Source organism: Oncorhynchus keta, chromosome 26 (genome assembly GCF_023373465.1).
Source record: "Oncorhynchus keta strain PuntledgeMale-10-30-2019 chromosome 26, Oket_V2, whole genome shotgun sequence".
NCBI classification, from domain to species: domain Eukaryota; kingdom Metazoa; phylum Chordata; class Actinopteri; order Salmoniformes; family Salmonidae; genus Oncorhynchus; species Oncorhynchus keta.
This window is the reverse complement of record NC_068446.1, coordinates 13,604,715-13,624,385: the sequence shown is the minus strand read 5'-3', so window position 1 is coordinate 13,624,385 and position 19,671 is coordinate 13,604,715. Positions and strand designations below refer to the sequence as shown.

General features: G+C 43.0%; 2 protein-coding genes across 17 annotated transcripts in view; both read left to right on the top strand.

Annotated features, from left to right (window-relative positions):
• The window catches only part of LOC118371478 (receptor-type tyrosine-protein phosphatase F), a 430,463-nt gene extending 416,396 nt beyond the window's left edge, over nt 1-14,067 (top strand). For all 8 annotated transcript variants that reach the window (XM_052480269.1, XM_052480266.1, XM_052480268.1 and 5 more), the window contains 10 exons: nt 113-288; nt 2,354-2,473; nt 2,693-2,847; nt 3,642-3,927; nt 5,674-5,852; nt 8,883-9,009; nt 9,144-9,269; nt 9,656-9,810; nt 10,080-10,215; nt 10,839-14,067. In XM_052480269.1, the coding sequence (XP_052336229.1) occupies nt 113-288; nt 2,354-2,473; nt 2,693-2,847; nt 3,642-3,927; nt 5,674-5,852; nt 8,883-9,009; nt 9,144-9,269; nt 9,656-9,810; nt 10,080-10,215; nt 10,839-10,907 (1,529 nt within the window). In that variant the 3' untranslated portion in view covers nt 10,908-14,067. The remainder of the gene's footprint in view (nt 1-112; nt 289-2,353; nt 2,474-2,692; nt 2,848-3,641; nt 3,928-5,673; nt 5,853-8,882; nt 9,010-9,143; nt 9,270-9,655; nt 9,811-10,079; nt 10,216-10,838) is intronic.
• A 1,037-nt stretch (nt 14,068-15,104) lies between these two features.
• LOC118371480 (lysine-specific demethylase 4A-like) overlaps nt 15,105-19,671 on the top strand; it is a 61,187-nt gene continuing 56,620 nt past the window's right edge. Inside the window, exons 1-2 of one of the 9 annotated variants that reach the window (XM_035756926.2) lie at nt 15,105-15,247; nt 18,830-18,911. Coding sequence is in view for 3 of the 9 variants with exons in the window: in XM_052480273.1 (XP_052336233.1) it covers nt 15,758-15,820 (63 nt within the window). In the remaining 6 variants the exon portion in view is untranslated. Of the gene's footprint in view, nt 15,248-15,509; nt 15,821-18,829; nt 19,104-19,671 lie in introns of those variants that run through there. The other 8 variants (XM_035756927.2, XM_035756928.2, XM_035756929.2 and 5 more) reach the window with 8 other exon arrangements.

Here is a 19,671-nt window from a genome sequence, read left to right as displayed (position 1 = left end):
ATGGAGTGCCATTGCGCTATGGGCGGGGGTCAAAATAAGTGCACTATGTAGGGAGCCATTTGGGATGCAGGCCGAATGTTTCCTAACACTGCCTTCCTTCACCGTGCTACAGGAGTGCCAGGTAGCGACTACATCAACGCTAACTACATAGACGGCTACAGGAAGCAGAACGACTACATCGCTACACAGGGCCCGCTTCCTGAAACCCTGAGTGACTTCTGGAGGATGGTGTGGGAGCAGAGGACCAACACTATTGTCATGATGACCAGGCTGGAGGAGAAATCAAGGGTGAGAGACTGAACACGCACACACTGTCTCAGCATTACATTTAAGTCATTTAGGAGACGCTTTTATACCGAGCAATTATGGTTAAGTGCCTTGCTCAAGGGCACATCAACAGATTTTTCACCTTGTCGTCTCTGGGAATCGAACCAGCAACCTACCGGTTACTGGCCCAACATTCTGAAATGCCAGGCTACCTGCTGACACACACGCACACACACACAATGTCTCAGGACACACACACACAATCCCCCTCCCCCCCACACACACACACACGTCCTGACTATTGATTCACCCTCTGCTGTCATTGACCCTGCACTTACAGACTGTAACAGTCCCAGTAGTCTCACCCTTGCTCTCTAATGGACAGAAGGTGTGAGCGTCGACTGTTCGGTGGCAAAATCCTAATCGAGGTATTTGAATAGACTCTGTAAATAACTGACACTTTGACTGCATGGTGTCAGCAAGACAGATGGAAATGTGTCACGCACACACACACTCACACCAACACACACCTACTTTCTCTAGCAGGATGAATAACTCTGTACCTAAAGGTCATCCCATAGTGTCACAGCTTCCTGCCAAACTTAACATCACACCTGTCTTTCTGGCCCCATGAAGGGTCAACTCATCATTCAATTACCTTTCACCTTTGAATCTTGGCCCCTGTGTGTCATCATCATCACAGCAGGGTGTCTGCTGGTAATATCCCAACCCCACCGCTGTGTCCTCTGATAACCTCCATTTTCACCGGTTTTGTCTAGAAGGAATACAGCTTTTGTCAAAATTGACTTTCGTAGCAGATTTAGGATAATTTATGCAGCAGGTTAGGGGTATTAGGTTAAGATTAGGAAAAGGTTTAGGCTTACCTATAATGCTAAATAATTAAACTTTTGACATCAATTTAACAAAAGCTGTAGCCATCTAGACATGACAATTTTCACCCCTTACTATCAGTCTCACTAGAGAGGAAATTAACGGGAGGGGAGGACCTGAAATAGAATAGAATAGAATTTATGTGACTGTCCGTAGCGACTGACATGGGGATGGCCGGGACGCAGTGACACCCCCTTCACTATGAACAACCAGAGCACAGTACCAACCTTCAATAGCTTTAGGGACAGCAGCCATTTCCAACTGGCACTAGTCTGGATGGATGTTGGGAAATGTTCCTGTAAAACAGATCAACATAAAACACCAGTAAAATTTAAAAAGGAATATTATTATCTGTGTACATGGTCTGTGTTTGTAAGAAATGTACCAGTTAGCTCTTGACTGTGTGTGTTTGGGATGTTCATTGGAATGTATCCAGGTGGTGACCCTACTGTCCACCAGACTGTCCAATCACAATGCCCCCTCACAATGCCCTGACCAATGACCCTGGAGCACCAGGCTGCTGTCCAATCACAAAGCCCTGACCAATGGCCCTTTGACGTAGAGGTCTGGAGGAGAAGAGAGGCACCAGTCATGCTGGCTAGGGTCCCTGGGCCTAGATTGCCCTAGAGATGGGCCACTGAACCCCAGCTGGCAAACTCTCTCTGCTTTCACTCTCTCCCCTCTTTCTCTCTCCTTCTCTCCCTCCAGGACATGGATGACACAGTGGAGCAGAAGCAGTCCAAGCTGTCATCCTTCGCTTAGCCTCAGTCCCTCTCCCATAGCACTAACCCTCTCGGTCCCTGTCCTATAACACTGACCCTCTCAGTCCCTGTCCCATTTCACCAAAACACTAGGCCCCTCAGGCAGCTTTAGTCCCTTTCCTATCAACCTACTGTAACTCTGTGTCAATGCTCTTAGGCTAAAGCTATGCTCAGAGATATTCATTATTCAGTGTCTGCGAGTGGAAGTCTCTCCTCTCATCCTCCAGGACAGGGGAAATTACACAGTGGAGCAGAAGCAGCTCAAGCTGTTCTCTTTAGATCAGCCCCAGTCCCTTACTGTCCCATTACCCGAACACTAGCCCCTTCTCTCACCCCTAGTCCTTACCACTGTTCCTTTACTGTAACTGCAGTGTCAGTAACACTGCTCTACACTGAGGCTGAACGTCAATTGTTCTTTGCCTGTGTGTGTACAGGTGAAGTGTGACCAGTACTGGCCCAGTCGGGGTACAGAGACCTATGGGATGATCCAGGTGACCATGTTGGACACTGTGGAGCTGGCTACCTATAGCGTACGCACCTTCACCCTCTATAAGGTAAGAGCCACACATGTAGAGGTATAGGATGTGTTGTAGCCCAAGAGTGACCAGCTCTTGACCAGCTGGAGGGCAATGATCCCGGAATGTTTTCTCGAGCTTTTATCAAATCTCTTGCTAGCTAACTCGGTGTTGTAAATATAAATGTTTGTCATAGAGACTACCCAGAATGTGGCCACCAGTGTGCGTTTGTGGTGTTCTGATACGTTGCTCTACCAGAATGGCTCCAGTGAGAAGAGAGAGGTTCGTCAGTTCCAGTTCATGGCCTGGCCGGACCATGGAGTACCTGAGTACCCCACCCCCACCTTGGCCTTCCTGCGCAGGGTCAAGGCATGCAACCCGACAGATGCAGGGCCCATGGTGGTCCACTGCAGGTAACCCCCATCTCAGACACATCTCCTTCACTGCAAACACCTGGAATGAAGTCAATAAAACAGCCCAAGAACAGGGTTCACTGAAGTTGCGCTGTTGAGGCTCTTTCCACTGGTGGAAATAAGCCTAAACCAGAACCATCTCACAGATATGTGACTTTTCCCACACAAAGGCCACACACATTCACATGCACACACACACACACACACACACACACACACACACACACACACACACACACACACACACACACACACACACACACACACACACACACACACACACACACACACACACACACACACACGACACAACACAAACATACACATTACACACAATACACACACTTTTACACACATAATTTGCTGTTGTTATTTATTTTACTCTTATTATTATCTATCCTGATTGCCTAGTCATTTTACTCTTCCTTCATTTACATATCTACCTCAAATACCTTGTACCTCTGCACATTAATCTGGTACTGGCACTTGTACCTCTGCACATTGATCTGGTACTGGCACTCCCTGTATACTGCATAGCTCCATTCTTGTGTATTTATTTCCTTCCTCGTGTTACTATTTGATTTGTATTATTATTTTCATTATTTTGAAACTCTGCATCGTTGGGAAGGGCTCATAAAAGCGAGCAGTTCCCCGTAAAGTCTACACCAGTTGTATTTGGCGCATGTGACACATTCCTTTTTATTCCATTTGTTCCTGTCAGTGTACTGTACATGGCTCTATAATTACAGTTTCCTGTCTGTGTAATAGTTACAGTGCTCTGTCCGTCCCCACAGTGCTGGTGTAGGGCGGACCGGTTGCTTCATCGTGATCGAAGCCATGCTGGAGCGTATGAAGCATGAGAAGTCTGTGGATATCTACGGTCATGTGACGTGTATGAGAGCTCAGAGGAACTACATGGTGCAGACGGAGGACCAGTACGTCTTCATCCACGAGGCCCTGCTAGAGGCAGCCACCTGCGGTAACACAGAGGTCCCTGCACGCAACCTGTACGCACACATCCAGAAGCTCACCCAGGTCACGCCCGGAGGCACCGTTTCCGCCATGGAGCTAGAGTTCAAGGTAGAGTAACAAAACATGGAGTTTGAGAATAAGGCAACAGCCCTGCTTTGTAGCCTGGTCCCAGATGGAAACAACGACCATAGCAGTTGGAAGAACAATGCAAACAGTGTGGTAGCAGCCTGTCTCCTTGTACATTACAGTTCAGTTCCATGTTATGAACTTAACTTGAAAATTGTTGGAGTGCAGCCTTGAAATCAGACTCGAATGCTAGGGACTTGGGAATTGACTGGTTATGCTAGAGTTTAAGTGACATGACTACAAAATTGGTACACTTACTAACTGGGGCATTTAGTTAGGAGTTATTGTTGTTTCGGTGTGTACGATGCAGTGGGGGCAGGAAGTTAATGTTAATGAAGAAAAGGAGGAGGAGGAGGAATTTTCCTCACCCTCACACTAACTCTTAGGGGGGGGTGTTCTGTTTCAGAGGCTAATCTTCTGGACTGGGGATGAGAGACTGAGAATGAGGAAGGGAGGAAGAGAAGAGAGAGGCTCGGGGGATGGAGAGACAGAGAGAAAGAGAGTGATCTAGAGAGGGAGGAGTGTTGGGGCAGGCTGACCGGCTGACAGCCTGTAGATAAAGCCTCAGTGGGTTGGAGAGCTGATGCATCCTGGGATTGGGCTTGGGCCTATACCACTGGGCTCCAACGACTGTATTGGTCCCCCTCAGATACTCATTTCTGCATCCCAAGTGGTACCCTATTCCCTATATAGTGCACTACTGTTGACCAGGGCCCATAGGGCTCTGAGTAGTACGCTATGTAGGGATTAGGGTCCCATTTGGGGTGCAACCACTCACAGCCTCCTGCCATAGGAAAACAAAACTGCTCTAACCAGTCTCCTTCTGGGGTACTCACCACCATAACCGAAATGATGTGGGTCAAACTTGTTCAGCAAGCAGGATGATTGTAAATCCGCAGCGAGTATAATTAGGTTTTGATGCTCAGTACCACTCGCAAATTTGTTCCGCAAGCAAGGTCTGAAATTTATACTTTGCTTTTTAACTACTGACAGAGAATCACATTAAGAGGACCCTGTCAGCCAAGCCAGCAAAAATATAAAAACTCTATCCCCCTCTCATTTGGGAGAAAATGATTTTACATTTTAAAAGTTTGCTTTGGTTTTGGATTGCTATTCCATAGCTTTCACATGGATATACTGTAGGCCTGTGCATCTCTCTTAACAGCCGTCTCAAATGTTGTGTGAGTATTTGTTTTCGACTCCCTGACGTCTCCGTATGTGGCTGTGGCGTCGACACTTAGGGTGAGTTTAAAGGAGAGAGAGAGCTCGGCGTTGCCAGTGTCAGCAGGCAGTTATTTGAAGATGGAGAACAAAGGGGCTTGACTCAAAGCTCATCATTTTCATGCATCAATAATAGTGTTAGCCCCTATACCCTCCAAAATCCCTGCCCATATACAGCAGCGCTAGGCTGGCTGGGATCCCTGGCTTTACAACTTTGAAGGAAGGAAGGTGGGCGTCAGGGAACGCTGTGGCAACAGTCGTCGTCGGGTTAGAGGCAATTTGACTGCACCCTGTGGGTGCACTCCAGTCCAGTAATTATAAGGGTAAGGGTTGGTGTTTCTCTACAGTAGCACACAGTTCTTTAATCTGAGCCATGTTTTTAATCCATGCATCCATCCATGCATCCCTCAACAGTATACCAAAACAAGTGGCGGGGCTGCCATTTTGCCCAAAAACATCCCAGATTGTATCTTAACTCTGTCCATTCCTCTTCCCTTCCTTCTCCAGAAACTGTCTAACTCTAAAGCACATACCTCAAGATTCATCAGCGCCAACCTCCCCTGCAACAAGTTCAAGAACCGGCTGGTGAATATCATGCCTTTTGAGTCCACCCGCGTGTATCTGCAGCCTATCAGAGGTGTGGAGGGCTCCGACTACATTAACGCCAGCTTCATCGATGGATACAGGTGAGAGAGAGGGAGATGAGGAGAGGAGAGAAGAGAAGGAGGGACGAGAAGAGAGGAGAGGAGGAGAGGGGGTAGAGTAGAGGAGGGGGAGGGCAGAGAAAGAGAGGAGATTCAAACTGTGAAAATGAGACATGAAATATTCTGAAGACTAGAATAAGTGAGATGGAGGATGGTGAAAATAGAGGAGATGAAATAGAAATGGAGAAGACCGAATCCATCCTGCAGACACAGCTCCTCTAATGAGCAAGGAGGTGGACCTTTCCTGCAGCGGCTGACAGCAGTGGATTATGGTGTGACATGGAGACCAGTGTTTTCCTGTCTGTCTTCCTTGTTGTGTCAGTTGACAGGCAAATTGGTCATGGTGGCAGTACTGTCCATCGCTTGCCACATTTCTCCTGTGGTAAATAAATAGTCTGTTTGTGAGAGGTGACAAACTACTCCTGGAAGAGGAATAAAGTTATTGCTTATTGTGATGACTCTGTTCTTGTCTGCTGATTCCCACATTCCTTTACTGTATGGGAAACACTCTTTTAAAGACATTTGTTGATATTTGGAAAAATAACAGTGAAATGAAGCACCTGTTGTTCTTACTGAGATGGATGGGAAGGTTTTGAGAATTCCGTAATATACAGCTGTGTGTGTGCGTGCAAGTGAGCATTAATGTGTGCACAGAGATGGGCAGTATTTCTGTTGAATATATTTGAAATACGTATTTTGTATTTACAATTTTATTTGCCTGAACTACAATCCAATGTTTTTTGTAACGAGATACTTTCGAGAGCTGTAATTGGTATTTTCAAAATACCAAAATACTTTTCAATACCATTTTTTTTTTATATATAGCGGTTCATTGGTATCAGACGTCTGATGGCACTATGGTGTGATAAGTGTTTCTGTTAAATTACCAAATTGTAAATGTAGATATAAAAATGAACACCAAAATGCGCAACCAGGGGGCCCCTAGGAGACACTCTTATGTAGGGAATCTTACAGGCAGTGCATTCATCTAAGGTAAATAAAAAAATACATATCGCAGTCATAGCAAGCAACAAGTCTCTGTAACCATTACTGAGAGTGATGTTGTTTTTAACGGGTCGACTTGCTAATGTATTTTTGTATTTTAAAAGAAATATAATGCTTCCTAAATGTATGTTGTAATTTATTTTGATATGTTGGTCTTTAGGGTATTTTGTAATTGTTCTTTGTGATTTTTGCCAATTCCTGTGTGGGCGCGTGTGTATGGTTGAGACTGAAAGTGTGTGTGAGGTGCTTGGGGGCTTCTGTTCAGGTATTGTCCCATATATTAATACCTAATCAGAGTGGTCCCATAGAGAGGCTCCTTCATGGAAGTGTAAACACTGTAATTGGCAATAATCCACAATGCTACAACACACTAATGGGTGAATGTCTGAATGAATAGGAGCTTTCCTCCTTTTTGGAGGATTTGTTGAGGGTTTTCTATTTGGATTTCCTCATTCAACCTCTCATCACACACACACACACACACATTAGCAAGTAAGCAAACACACATACACCTCCTCTGTGCCTAATAATGTCCCTGGGGCTGCCCCACCTGAGGGAGAGAAGGGAAAGAAGAGAGGGGGAGGGGGAGAAGGAAGGTGGATGTAATTCCTCTTTAATTCATGTAGCGGTAATTAAGAGTGACAGAGAGGTGTTGGCTTGTGTCCCAAATGGCACACTATTCCCTATATAGTGCACTTTTGATCAAAAGTAGAGCACTATATAGGGAATAGGGTGCCATTTGGGACTGATTGTAGGTGTTAGTATTCTATTGCGTGGGAGGCAAGCAGGCATCACATCTTTAAAGTGCCAGAGGGGATCAGAATGACTTAGGGGAATGAAGAAGGGGAGGATAATGATGATGACGCAATGATGATGACGATGTCATTCTGGTTAATTTTCTGATATCCTGAGGTGGTAATTCAAACTATCTAGTCTCTTGCCAGCTATGCCACTGACATAACGATGTTGTGCACACCAGACATTACATACATACCAAGCACTGTCTTGGCAGAGCAAGGATCTCCATACATGCCTGTTCATTTCTTTATTGCTATTGCTATGTCAGAACACTAAGAATCCAATAATTCAGCTGAAGAAACTGAATATCCTTGTGTCAGTCAAACCTATCAGATGTTAGAGACCCTTTGAACATTGTGCTGAGGCTGGTCTTAGTTGTTACTCAGAAAAGTTAGGGCAAAGATAGGTAGAACTCACAATTCCAGCAGCACCTTAGCTAGATATAACTCACAATTCCGGCAGCACCTTAGATAGATAGAACTCACAATCCAGCAGCACCTTAGATAGAAATCACAATTCCACCAGCACCTTATACTGTACTTCATGCCTCATATAGAATGCACTGTCTGTCTCTGTATGGATGTATAAGCAATGATGTATGGCTATACTGTATCCTTCTGTAGCCTATAACATGGAGGAGCAGACCATATAGCTGCTGTAATCTCATGGTCACTCATTTCCTGCAGTGTGTGTGTGTGTGTGTGTGTGTGTGTGTGTGTGTGTGTGTGTGTGTGTGTGTGTGTGTGTGTGTGTGTGTGTGTGTGTGTGTGTGTGTGTGTGTGTGTGTGTGTGTGTGTGTGTCTGGCCATACGAATGTATGCGTCTTGGGCTGACTCTCACACGTTTGTCGGGATTCCTGACAGAAACGTAATCATATTAACGACACTACTCCCACAGCTTCACACTGCCCTCTACTGTTGATCTAGTGGAACTGGACCCCAGCTGCAACGCTGCGGTTCTCACTGCCTTGAAGAGAATAGGAATTTAATTTGTCAGCAGCATAACATAATGAAAATACACCAAGCCCAGACCCCATTATCAGCACAAGGGCCTCTCAGATCACAGTAGGACCACACAGGGCTCAGCGTGGATACTCTAGGTCTATGGGGATGTATTGAAGTGTACCTTATATCCTTTGTAGTTATGATGTTATCCTGACTCCCTGTGTCATGGCCTTTCCTGTATCCTGACGTAACTCGTGTCTCTCAGGCAACAGAAGGCCTACATAGCCACCCAGGGCCCGCTAGCAGAGACCACAGAGGACTTCTGGAGGATGCTGTGGGAACACAACTCTACCATCGTCGTCATGCTCACCAAACTCAGAGAGATGGGACGGGTGAGTGGCATAGATACTGTACATACACTGTTAATACAAGCACACACAAACACATGCATGCATGGACACACACACACTAATGGATGGTATTGTTGATTGATATGACAGTTCTGTCATTGTTTTCTGTTTCTTAGGAAAAGTGCCATCAGTACTGGCCTGCTGAGCGCTCTGCTAGGTACCAGTACTTTGTAGTGGACCCCATGGCTGAGTACAACATGCCCCAGTACATCCTCCGAGAGTTCAAGGTCACAGACGCCAGGGTAAGTCCATCTCTCCATCCATCCTCCCTCTTCTTCCCAGTGACGTATATATATATATCTTTCTGCTCTATGCAAAGGGCTAATTATTGTACATAGCTGTACGCTAAGCATATTTTCCCAGTGAATTGTTTGAACACATATAATTATCTCTGCACTGTGGTTATGTTCTGATGTTCTGTGTGTAGAAATAGTTTCTGCACGTTACAGCAAAGACATTAGTAGCTTGAGAACACACTAAAACAATACTGGTAACATTACTCAAATTCTGTGGGTATAATGCTTTATGTAGTGGTATAAGCATGTATGAGCCTTTATAATGTCTAATAATAAGACTTAAAGAAAATACTCACTTTATGAACCATCATCCATTCCTCACCACCTCTAAGGATGGCCAATCCAGGACCATTCGGCAGTTCCAATTCACTGATTGGCCAGAACAAGGGGTGCCAAAAACTGGAGAGGGCTTTATCGACTTCATTGGCCAAGTGCATAAAACCAAGGAACAGTTCGGACAGGATGGACCCATCTCTGTGCACTGCAGGTAAGGGACACCAATGACAATTACCATTGTGTGTGTGTTTATGCATACGTGTGTGCGCTTATGCATACGTGTGTGTGTGTGTGTGTGTGTGTGTGTGTGTGTGTGTGTGTGTGTGTGTGTGTGTGTGTGTGTGTGTGTGTGTGTGTGTGTGTGTGTGTGTGTGTGTGTGTGTGTGTGTGTGTGTGTGTGTGTGTGTGTGTGTGTGTGTGTGTGTGTGTGTGTGTGTGTGTGTGCGTGTGTGCGCATCTACTCTCTTTGCTCCTCCACAGTGCTGGTGTTGGGCGGACTGGTGTGTTCATCACCCTGAGTATCGTGCTGGAGAGGATGAGGTACGAGGGGGTGGTGGACATCTTCCATACCGCCAAAACACTGAGGACCCAGAGACCTGCCATGGTGCAGACAGAGGTACAATGCAGTCACAACGCTACAGTATGTTGGGATAGACTGGTTAGAGAGGGGATAGAACTATATAGAAGCTCTTGGGTAGAGGCAGGTGACTAAGCAAACAAGGATTCAGTTGAAACAATAGTTTTTTTACAAATCAGATTTATATTGTGTGATGTCCTGTCGTGATACTGTGCCATAATGAGGAAGGTAGGCAGATATCGGGAGGAAACTGGGATGTGTGGGGTTAGATTAATAAAGTGTAGTTATTTCAACATATTGCTACAAATACTCTCCTAGGCAAATGCAGAACTATTAAGTCAAATCAAATTGTATTTGTCACATGCGCCGAATACAACAGGTAACCTTACCGTGAAATGCTTACTTACGAGCCCTTAACCAACAATGCAGTTCAAGAAATAGGGTTCAGAAAATATTTACTAAATAAACTAATATAAAAAGTAACATAATAAAATAACAATAACGAGGCTATATACAGGGGGTACTGGTACCGAGTCAATGTGCGGTGGTACAGGTTAGTTGAGGTAATTTGTCCATGTAGGTCGGGGTAAAGTGGCTCTATTTGTGATTGTAGATCACTCTCTTGACCGACACTGCTCTGCCCCTCTTTGTTTCCCTCCCAGGACCAGTACCAGTTGTGCTACAGGGCAGCTCTGGAGTACCTTGGCAGCTTTGACCACTATGCAACATAATCACTCTCAGAATGCACTGGGACTCCTGGGGTTCCGGAGCGCCGCCAGTGTGTCCCTTCTGAGCCATATACACCCGGCTGACAAAGTCCAGAAACTGCCTGAGGGGAGAAGGGAGAGGGGGGAGGAAGAAGGGAGGAGAGGGAGAGAGCACAAGTCTGACTGGGCGACCTTCAATCAGGTGGAGCAGTACTCCTGGACTGACTGGCATAATAAACCTGCTTTAAAACCCTCCACTACTAAAATCTACTCCTCAAGAAATTATCTAAATGCTTCAGTGTGCTTCATTCTGACGTCTCTATACGTAATGCACACAACATAAAATCACTATTTCTGCCTCCTACTACTGCTGACATAGCAACGGTTATTTTTCTGCTTTTATTATGCATAAATATCAATATTATTACCCATTATAAGTATGTGATTATTATTATTATTATTTTGAATTTATTTTCTAATCATTTATACTTTGGTTATTGTATGTCTTAACGTGTCTCATTTTAAATTAATTACTTGTCTTTTTTTGCACAAGGGACATGAATTTTTAATGTGCTCTGAGTTATTATTAATACTGGAGACGTATGCATACTCAGAGCTGCTAATAATAATTTTATTTTTTACCATATTCCAAAGTTCGCTATTCTGTGGTAGTATTCAGTGGTATATGGGGGACAATCTTTTATACGCCTTTTCACTTCCTGGTCCTTTACAAAACGACTAGCCATCTCCACAAAAAGAGATCAAACACATACACCAGAGTTAGTGGACTACTATAAAATAAACCTACATACAGTGCATTTGGAAAGTATTCAGACCCCTTGACTTTTTCTACATTTTGTTACGTTACCATTCTAGAATGGAATAAAAACGTTTTTCCCCCCCGCCCCATCACTCTACACACTATACCCCATAATGACAAAGCAAAAACAGGTTTGTAGAAATGTTTGCAAATGTATATAATAAAAAAAACAGACCATTTAAATAAGTATTCAGACCCTTTACTAAGTACTTTGTTGAAGCACCTTTGGCAGCATTTACAGCCTCAAGTCTTCTTGGGTATGACCCTACAAGCTTGGCACACTTGTATTTGGGGAGTTTCTCCCATTCTTCTCTGCAGATTCAAGGACATTCAGAGACTTGTTCCGAAGCCACTCCTGCGTGGTCTTGACTGTTTGCTGAAAGTCGTTGTCCTGTTGGAAGGTGAAGCTTCGCCCCAGTCTGAGGTCTTCATCAAGGATCTCTCTGTACTTTGCCAGTCCCTGCCTCTGAAAAACATCTCCACAGCATGATGCTGCCACCACGCATCACTGTAGGGATGGTGCCAGGTTTCCTCCAGATGTGACACTTGGTATTCAGGCCAAAGAGTTCGATCTTGGTTTCATCAGACCAGAGAATCTTGTTTCTCATGGTCTGAGAGTCTAGGTGTCTTTTGGCAAACTACAAGCAGTGCCTTTTACTGAGGAGTAGCTTCCATCTGGCCACTCTACCATAAAGGTCTGAAATGTTCTCCCATCTCCACATAGGTGACCATCGGCTTCTTGGTCACCTCCCTGACCAAGGCCCTTCTGTGAAAGAGAGGTGCGGGGGGGCATAATCAACATCAAGGTCTTCAGAGTCCAGTGTGCTAACTGCCTTGTTCAGGGGCAGAAGGACATATTTTTACCCTGTCAGCTCGGGGATTTGATCCAGCAACCTTTTGGTTACTGGCCCAACACTCTAACCACTGGGCTACTTGCCAAATTATGGAGGCCATTGTGTTCTTGGGGACCTTCAATGCTGCAGATATTTGTTGGTACCCTTCCCTAGATCTGTGCCTCAACACAATCCTGTCTCTGCGCTCTATGGACAATTCCTTCGACCTCATGGCTTGGTTTTTGCTCTGACATGCACTTTCAACTGTGGGGCCTTATATGGATGGGCTTGTGCCTTTCCAAATCATGTCCAATCAATTGAATTTAATACATGTGGACTCCAATCAAGTTGTGGAAACATCTCAAGGATGATCAATGGAAACAGGATGCAACTGAGCTCAATTTTGGTCTCAGCCTGTTTCAAAGGGTCTGAATACTTATGTAAATAAGTTTGTTTTTTAAATAGAATACATTTGCAAACAATTCTAAACCTGTTTTCGCTTTGTTATTATGGGGTATTGCGTGTAGATTGATAAAATTATTTATTTATTTAGTTCAGCAATTTTAGAATAAGGCTGTAATGTAACAAAATGTGAAAAAATCTGACTACTATCTGAGTCTGAATACTTTCCAAATGCACTGTATGTTTAAAAAACTGAATAGGCTAATCTTGATGACTTTTGACAAATCTGCCATGTACAAATACCCAATAACTGTTTACTGTGATTTTCTCAATGCCTGTCGCTCAAAGAGCTCCGGTCCAAACTCTAGACACAGCGAAAGAAATACAGAAAACCACCGGTACATGGAAAGTTGTTTGTTCTTTTACATCCAGGTAGGTCGAGCATGGCCTGAGGTTGAGTGAACCAAACCATCACTCCCGAATGTCACAGAGGAACTGGGACCCTGGCTCTGGTCTGATCTGACAAGCTATACCTAGTTTGGAGAAGCAGATATACAGAGCTCCACATCACAGACTAATGTACAGCCCCAACAACAACCATCCTATGAGAAGTGTTGAAGTGTCCAGAAAGACAGTTATTCATCCATGTATTTCTGATTACCCTTCTGATTCTGAACTATGTCCATCTGCAAACGACTGGTCCAACTCCCAATGACTGGCCAGCTCTGCAGATACAGTAACTGACAACAACCCAGATGAACGTCTCTTCTGACTGTCACTGACTTTACATCCATGGTATAACTGCTGTACTATACTGTATTATCTCCTCACTGTGGTACAGAAGGAAATTCTCCTGTAACACAAAGAAGCAGCATCAATGTACGGTGGAAGATCTCTACCTTATAGTCAAGCTTTTCTTTCTTAAGTGGTACTATAGAATTGCAAAATGAGGTGAATTTGGATTTAGTGGGCCCGGAAGAATGGACTACAAAACAGGATTCATTTCACTTTGTCTTCGAATAGTGCCGTAGGGGTTCAATCTTTTTTCTATTTGTTAATAAAAAGGAGAGGAAAAAAATGTTGCAAAAACCTTGATGTTAATAAAGTTGAAAAATTTGGTTTTTTATAATGTGGTGGTTGCATGGCTCTTTTTTGTCAATGTTGTGGACATTCCATGTACTGTCCTGTGTTGAGATTTGCCTGTACCCTGCACTCACACGCACAAACATGCAGTCACAACTCACACACACACACACACACACACACACACACACACACACACACACACACACACACACACACACACACACACACACACACACACACACACACACACACACACACACACACACACACACACACACACACACACTGTTCCCCTCTCTTCCATCCGTCCATGGACCTGCTCCCCCTTTATCCACCCCCTTGCCAGTATTGTAGCTGTGCTGTGTCCATGCTGTGTCCATGCTGTGTCCATGAACTGCCTGGACACTGCTATACAGCCACTCTGTCCTGACAGAACCCCTGGAATATTATGGTCACAAAATTATAGAAACAATGAATTTTGGTTTACAGTAGTAAGTAGGTACCAGCATTGTGACTAGGAGGATGTTGGGAATTGTTCAGATCTACAGTAACAGTTCGACATGTCAAAACAAAGTATATTTGTCACGTGCGCCAAATACAACAGGTGTAGTAGACCTTACAGTGAAATGCTTACTTACAGGCTCTAACCAACAGTGCAATTTCAACAACAAAAAATATTTTTAAAAAGGTATTAGGTGAACAATGTTAGGTGACATGTTGGGTAAACTCCAGGTTCCAAAGAGGAATACTCACTGTGTTGAACATAAAGACAATACCATTTACATGATTAATTATTTGGCACTCATTAACCAGATTCAGTTGCTAAATAATATTTTCAATTGTGGAAAAAAACAGATCACGGAAAGACTACAGTTTTAGGATTTGGTATTTGTACAGAGAAATTAGATGTCCTAGACTTAATCTTTTTTCTTTACATCATCCAACTTTTTAACGATTTATACCATATTAATAGGCTACGATTTGCAGGGCATGAGTAATTTAACAAGGCGGAGTCATAGCAAAATAGTGCATTTTGATTTGTCCCGGTTGAGCGTTGGATACGCCCTCATTAAGCATTGTGCACAAACACGCACTGAGCATGCGTGCGACACTGGGTAACTTAATGGAGGATAATCTTTCCTACCCATGGTGAATTGTAAACAAATAATCTTCTGCTTTTGGAGATTTTGGCGTAGCAATCACTCATTACTTGGTCGTCAAGCGTAAGTTAATATTTTAAACAAAAAAATGTGTTTTCTTTTAAGTAGCTAACTACTGATAAGTAATGTTGCTGAAAATGGTCTTCGCTCTTAGTCAAAGCTACGTTAGCGTAACGTACTAACGTTACTTGCTTCTCAAAGTTGTGACGTTATCAGTTGTTGCGTTATCTTTAACATGTTTGTCAATATGACACAACTACTATTACCTTGTCTTTGATATAGCTGAACTACATTATTAAGTGAACAATTATTAATTTGGCTAGGTTTGTAAGGCATCTTGCTAACGCTCTTTTCTGTGAGTTTAGGTGACAACACTGGGCCCGTCGTTAAATGACTTGGCATTCAACCAATCACAAATGTAGGAATTTAATTTCATCAGGACTTCGTCCAATCTGCAAGTGCGCAGGAACTTCGCAATTCGCTGACGTTAGCTGTCTTGAGGAATATTAGCATGCTAGCTTTCTTATGTTGTAGGAAGGAAAAGTTAAGACAACAACACAACGTGAGCATCATATGAAGCCAGCTACCATCTCACGGAGGAGATCAGAATTTAGTAAAAGACTGGCTTACTGCGAGGTAATGTTAGCTAGATAATTTTAGCTAACTGTCTCGTTTAAATTTGAGTTGTTGTTGCTGATATTAACGTTAGGCATTTGTCAGTATCTAGTTACTACAGCCACAGAGTCAAAATGACTATCGCAACTCATTAAAACAAACATTTTCTTTTTAGTCTTAATTGAAGGTTAGGCATACGGTTCGCAGTTTGGTAAGGTTCGGTTTAAAATAAAATGTTAAGAAGATACATTTTAGAAATAGGCGGGGTTTATGACTGGCTGTGGTAACTAGTGACGACCGGCATCTAGCTAGTTAACTCGCTAGTATGCCAAGAGCTAACTTTAACTAGCTAACGTGTCGTTAGCATTCTGAACTGAAGTAATTTCGACGACATTATCTACCTGGCCCCACAATATGTATATTTTTTCTACTGTGTTTTTGTGTAATTATAGTATACACTTCTGTAGTTGCCATAGTAGTAACGTTAGACTAAGCAGAGAGCTCCTGTAAATATGTACATATACATTTATTTAACTTTTTTTTTAAATCAGCTGTTTTGTTTTTTGATAACATTGAGTTTTATTGCATATTTCTGGTGGTTTTGACCCACAGATGTGCAGATGGACTGGCAGGTAAAAGTCATTATGGCTTAGCTAGCTACTTTAGCTGGCTAATTGTTTCTGTTCAATGATGCATCTGGACACTGTAGCAACTTTTTTGTTTCACCTGGCTGCTGGTTCCTGATCCTTTTTGAAAATATCAATTGAAGAGTCACCTGAAGCTCGAGAGGAATGGAAGCTGCAGCAAAGCAGTGGTCACCAATCTTTTCTTAGTCAATATCACTTTCTTAGTCAAAGTGCAAGCCGAGATCCACCGCTTATATTTTTGGGGAACATTACTTTAAAAAAAGTAATCCTATGCAACATTAAGCTATTAAAAGCAGTACCGTATCAATGAGGTTTGTGCAGTTGACTATAGGCCTAATATGTTATCACTGCATATTGGCTTTGCTTGAATTGCCCTGCCAATGCATTGTTAGTTATATTAAAACATTTAAGGTAGGATATATGATCTGTTGCTGTTGCATTACTTGTGAGGCACAGTGGAGTGAGCACAGTTAAATAATTTGCTTTATTTTACTGGGCTGATGGTGCCTGCATCTGATGGTCAGTCTCAGCTGAGGGAGAGAGCAGCAGACTGATGAGGGTCCGCTGCTCAACGTCCCTCCGCTCTCCCTTTCCTCTTCTGACACTGACCAAAAAGGGACACTGTGTTTCAGCTGATGGCAACTTAGTTGCACTGCATTATTTCTGCCTCATGAACAAATTCATGCTGTTACTCCTATGAACAGAGAAAGTGAAATATTCCTTGATATTAAAAAAATTGCTAATAATAAAAATGAAATCCTATTGATGCACATTTCTACTCGTTCATTAGATGCAATGCTGGTTGTAGCACGATGAACACACATTTTATGGCCTTTAAAAGTATTGACAGAACTTAAACATGAACTCACTCAAAAACAGCTGTTCTTTGCTGTATTTGTTGAGTCTAGGGCTGACCCCATTTAGTCAACTGGTTGGTCGATGGGCTGTTTTTAAATTATTTTTTAAAGCTTTATTTAACTAGGCAAGGAAGTTATGAACAAATTCTTATTTACAATGATGGCCTAGGAACAGTGGATTTTTACATGTAAGTTTTTACCTTGTCTGCTTGGGGCTTTGATCTTGCAACCTTTCGGTTACAAGTCCAACGCTCTAACCACTAGGCTACCTGCTGCCCCAGGTTGATGGGCTGTTAGTCGACCAATATTATTTAGTTGAGCAGTTGGAAAGTACCTCTTGATTGACTGTCCCAGTGGACTAATCCATTGCGGAGGCCGCGGGATGGCACATGAATATCAACAGTAGTACATTTACCGTTAATTCCCATTTGCAGAGTGCACAACCTAGGCTACATTTGTGAGAAACAAGTTTTGATTTATTTCATTCCATTTACGAGTTGTCAATTTTATTAATTGTGTTTGGTTTGAAGCGCTTCTTTCAATGTTTAGTTAGGACACGCACCTTGTTTATGCATAGAAGTAGGCCTAGGCTACCTGTCCTGCATGCTAATGTAGACTTATAAATGTGCCCTTTTGGAACTAACCACATCTGAACTAACCACCACTGAGCTTCTCCAAGTAATATTTTCTTCACCTCAAACAGCAAGTAAACAGTCTGTTTTTCATCCATTGAGAATGACAGTAGTTCCTCAATGTAGCCTATTTGAACAATCTTTCCAGCTAACTTCCTTTCCTATCAGTGTGAAAAGTGGAGAAAAAAAAGTAATCCTCTGATCCAGTGGAAACATCCTAATAGGCCTACCTGATTACTTTTTATCTCTTGCGCAAATAGCCTACAGCTGTGTCTGTCTGGAGCTCACTGGCCTGAGGGCCCAGGATATACAATGTTGCAAGTTTGTTAGCACATTTTAGGCTGATACAATGTTTCAATTTCCTTGCAGACAGGCCATGATATTTATTTTGTATTAGTATATTTTCTACCTGCAGGCTGTTATGTTTTTATTTGTTGGCATTATGTAGGCAATTTTCTTTACATAGTTGGCAATATAATATTTTTGTTTTTGGTTAGGCTGTCTTGATCTCTGGCTCGGGTCATTTGTGTGTCTTAATCTTAAGCTCGGTATCTTACATATAGTTGATGTTATTAAAACGTGGAAAAATACACTTAAATTGAGAAGTAGATTGGTCGAAAGAACAGACAACTTTAAATTTGTTGGACAGCCCCTACTCTAATCATGGTTTTGAAATATTTTTGCTGCAGCTTTCTTTTTACACCTGCTTAATTTCTGTAGACACGGTAATCTGAGCTATCCGATTGGTCAGCGGTAGGCCCCGGAAGGCAGAGTTTGAAATGGTTCAAAATCGGAACACTTCCCCTACTTGCCGCTCAGGGCAGCTGATTGGGTGCACCTACCACCAACTACGAGGAATTCTTTAATTTAAAAAAAGGCTTCTTTTTTTTACAGAAATGTTTGGCGATAGACCAGTCGATTGCGATCGACCGGTTGGTGACCACTGGAGGAAAGGAATGCAGTACTGAGGCAGAAGGTTCGTAGTGAGGACGACTGACCACTACTCTGAACTGTGTGTGGTGAGCTTTCTGGCGCCCAGAGCTGCTGGGGTATCACCTAAGTGGGTGCCACACATTGTGAAGGAGCAGGTCCAGTAGCTACACGACTCAAGCTGGTTCCCAGAGTAGCCCTCTCCATCAGTGTTTCCCAACCGGGCAGTCCCCAGTGGGTACGTGGGAAAAAAATAAAAATAATAATAATGTTTGCGCCGGGTATGGGCCAAATCGGAAGGAAATGGTACTCGCTAAGCAAGCAGTGTTAAGTCGTTTACACAAACAGTTGGTGTGCGACAGGTGGTCGAGACTGTATATGTTATCAACGATGCAATGCCACAGTAGCTACAGTCCATTAATTATTCCTGATACAATTTATACAAAGACAGAATTCACAAATGCTATAGCACAACGGCAGAGTCATGTCTTAAATGTAAAACCAACAGTGACTTAATGATTCATGCCTTCTGGGAATGCTATGAAGTTAAAGTTATGGGCGGAATTAGAAAGTTGGTAGACAGAAGTTTTACAATATAAATGTACTTTTTAATCTATCGGCATATGAGGGTGTGGTGAGATGCACAATGGGTTGGACTATACTTTTCTTGTCGATCATTTTGAAAAAGTTTTTGTTTAAACTCAATCAACTGACCCTCAATTGTTAAGACAATGCATTTCATTCATTCTATTTAAATATTTAAAAAATGAGAAATTTGAGGTCATATGGCATAGTTTTACAAGCAC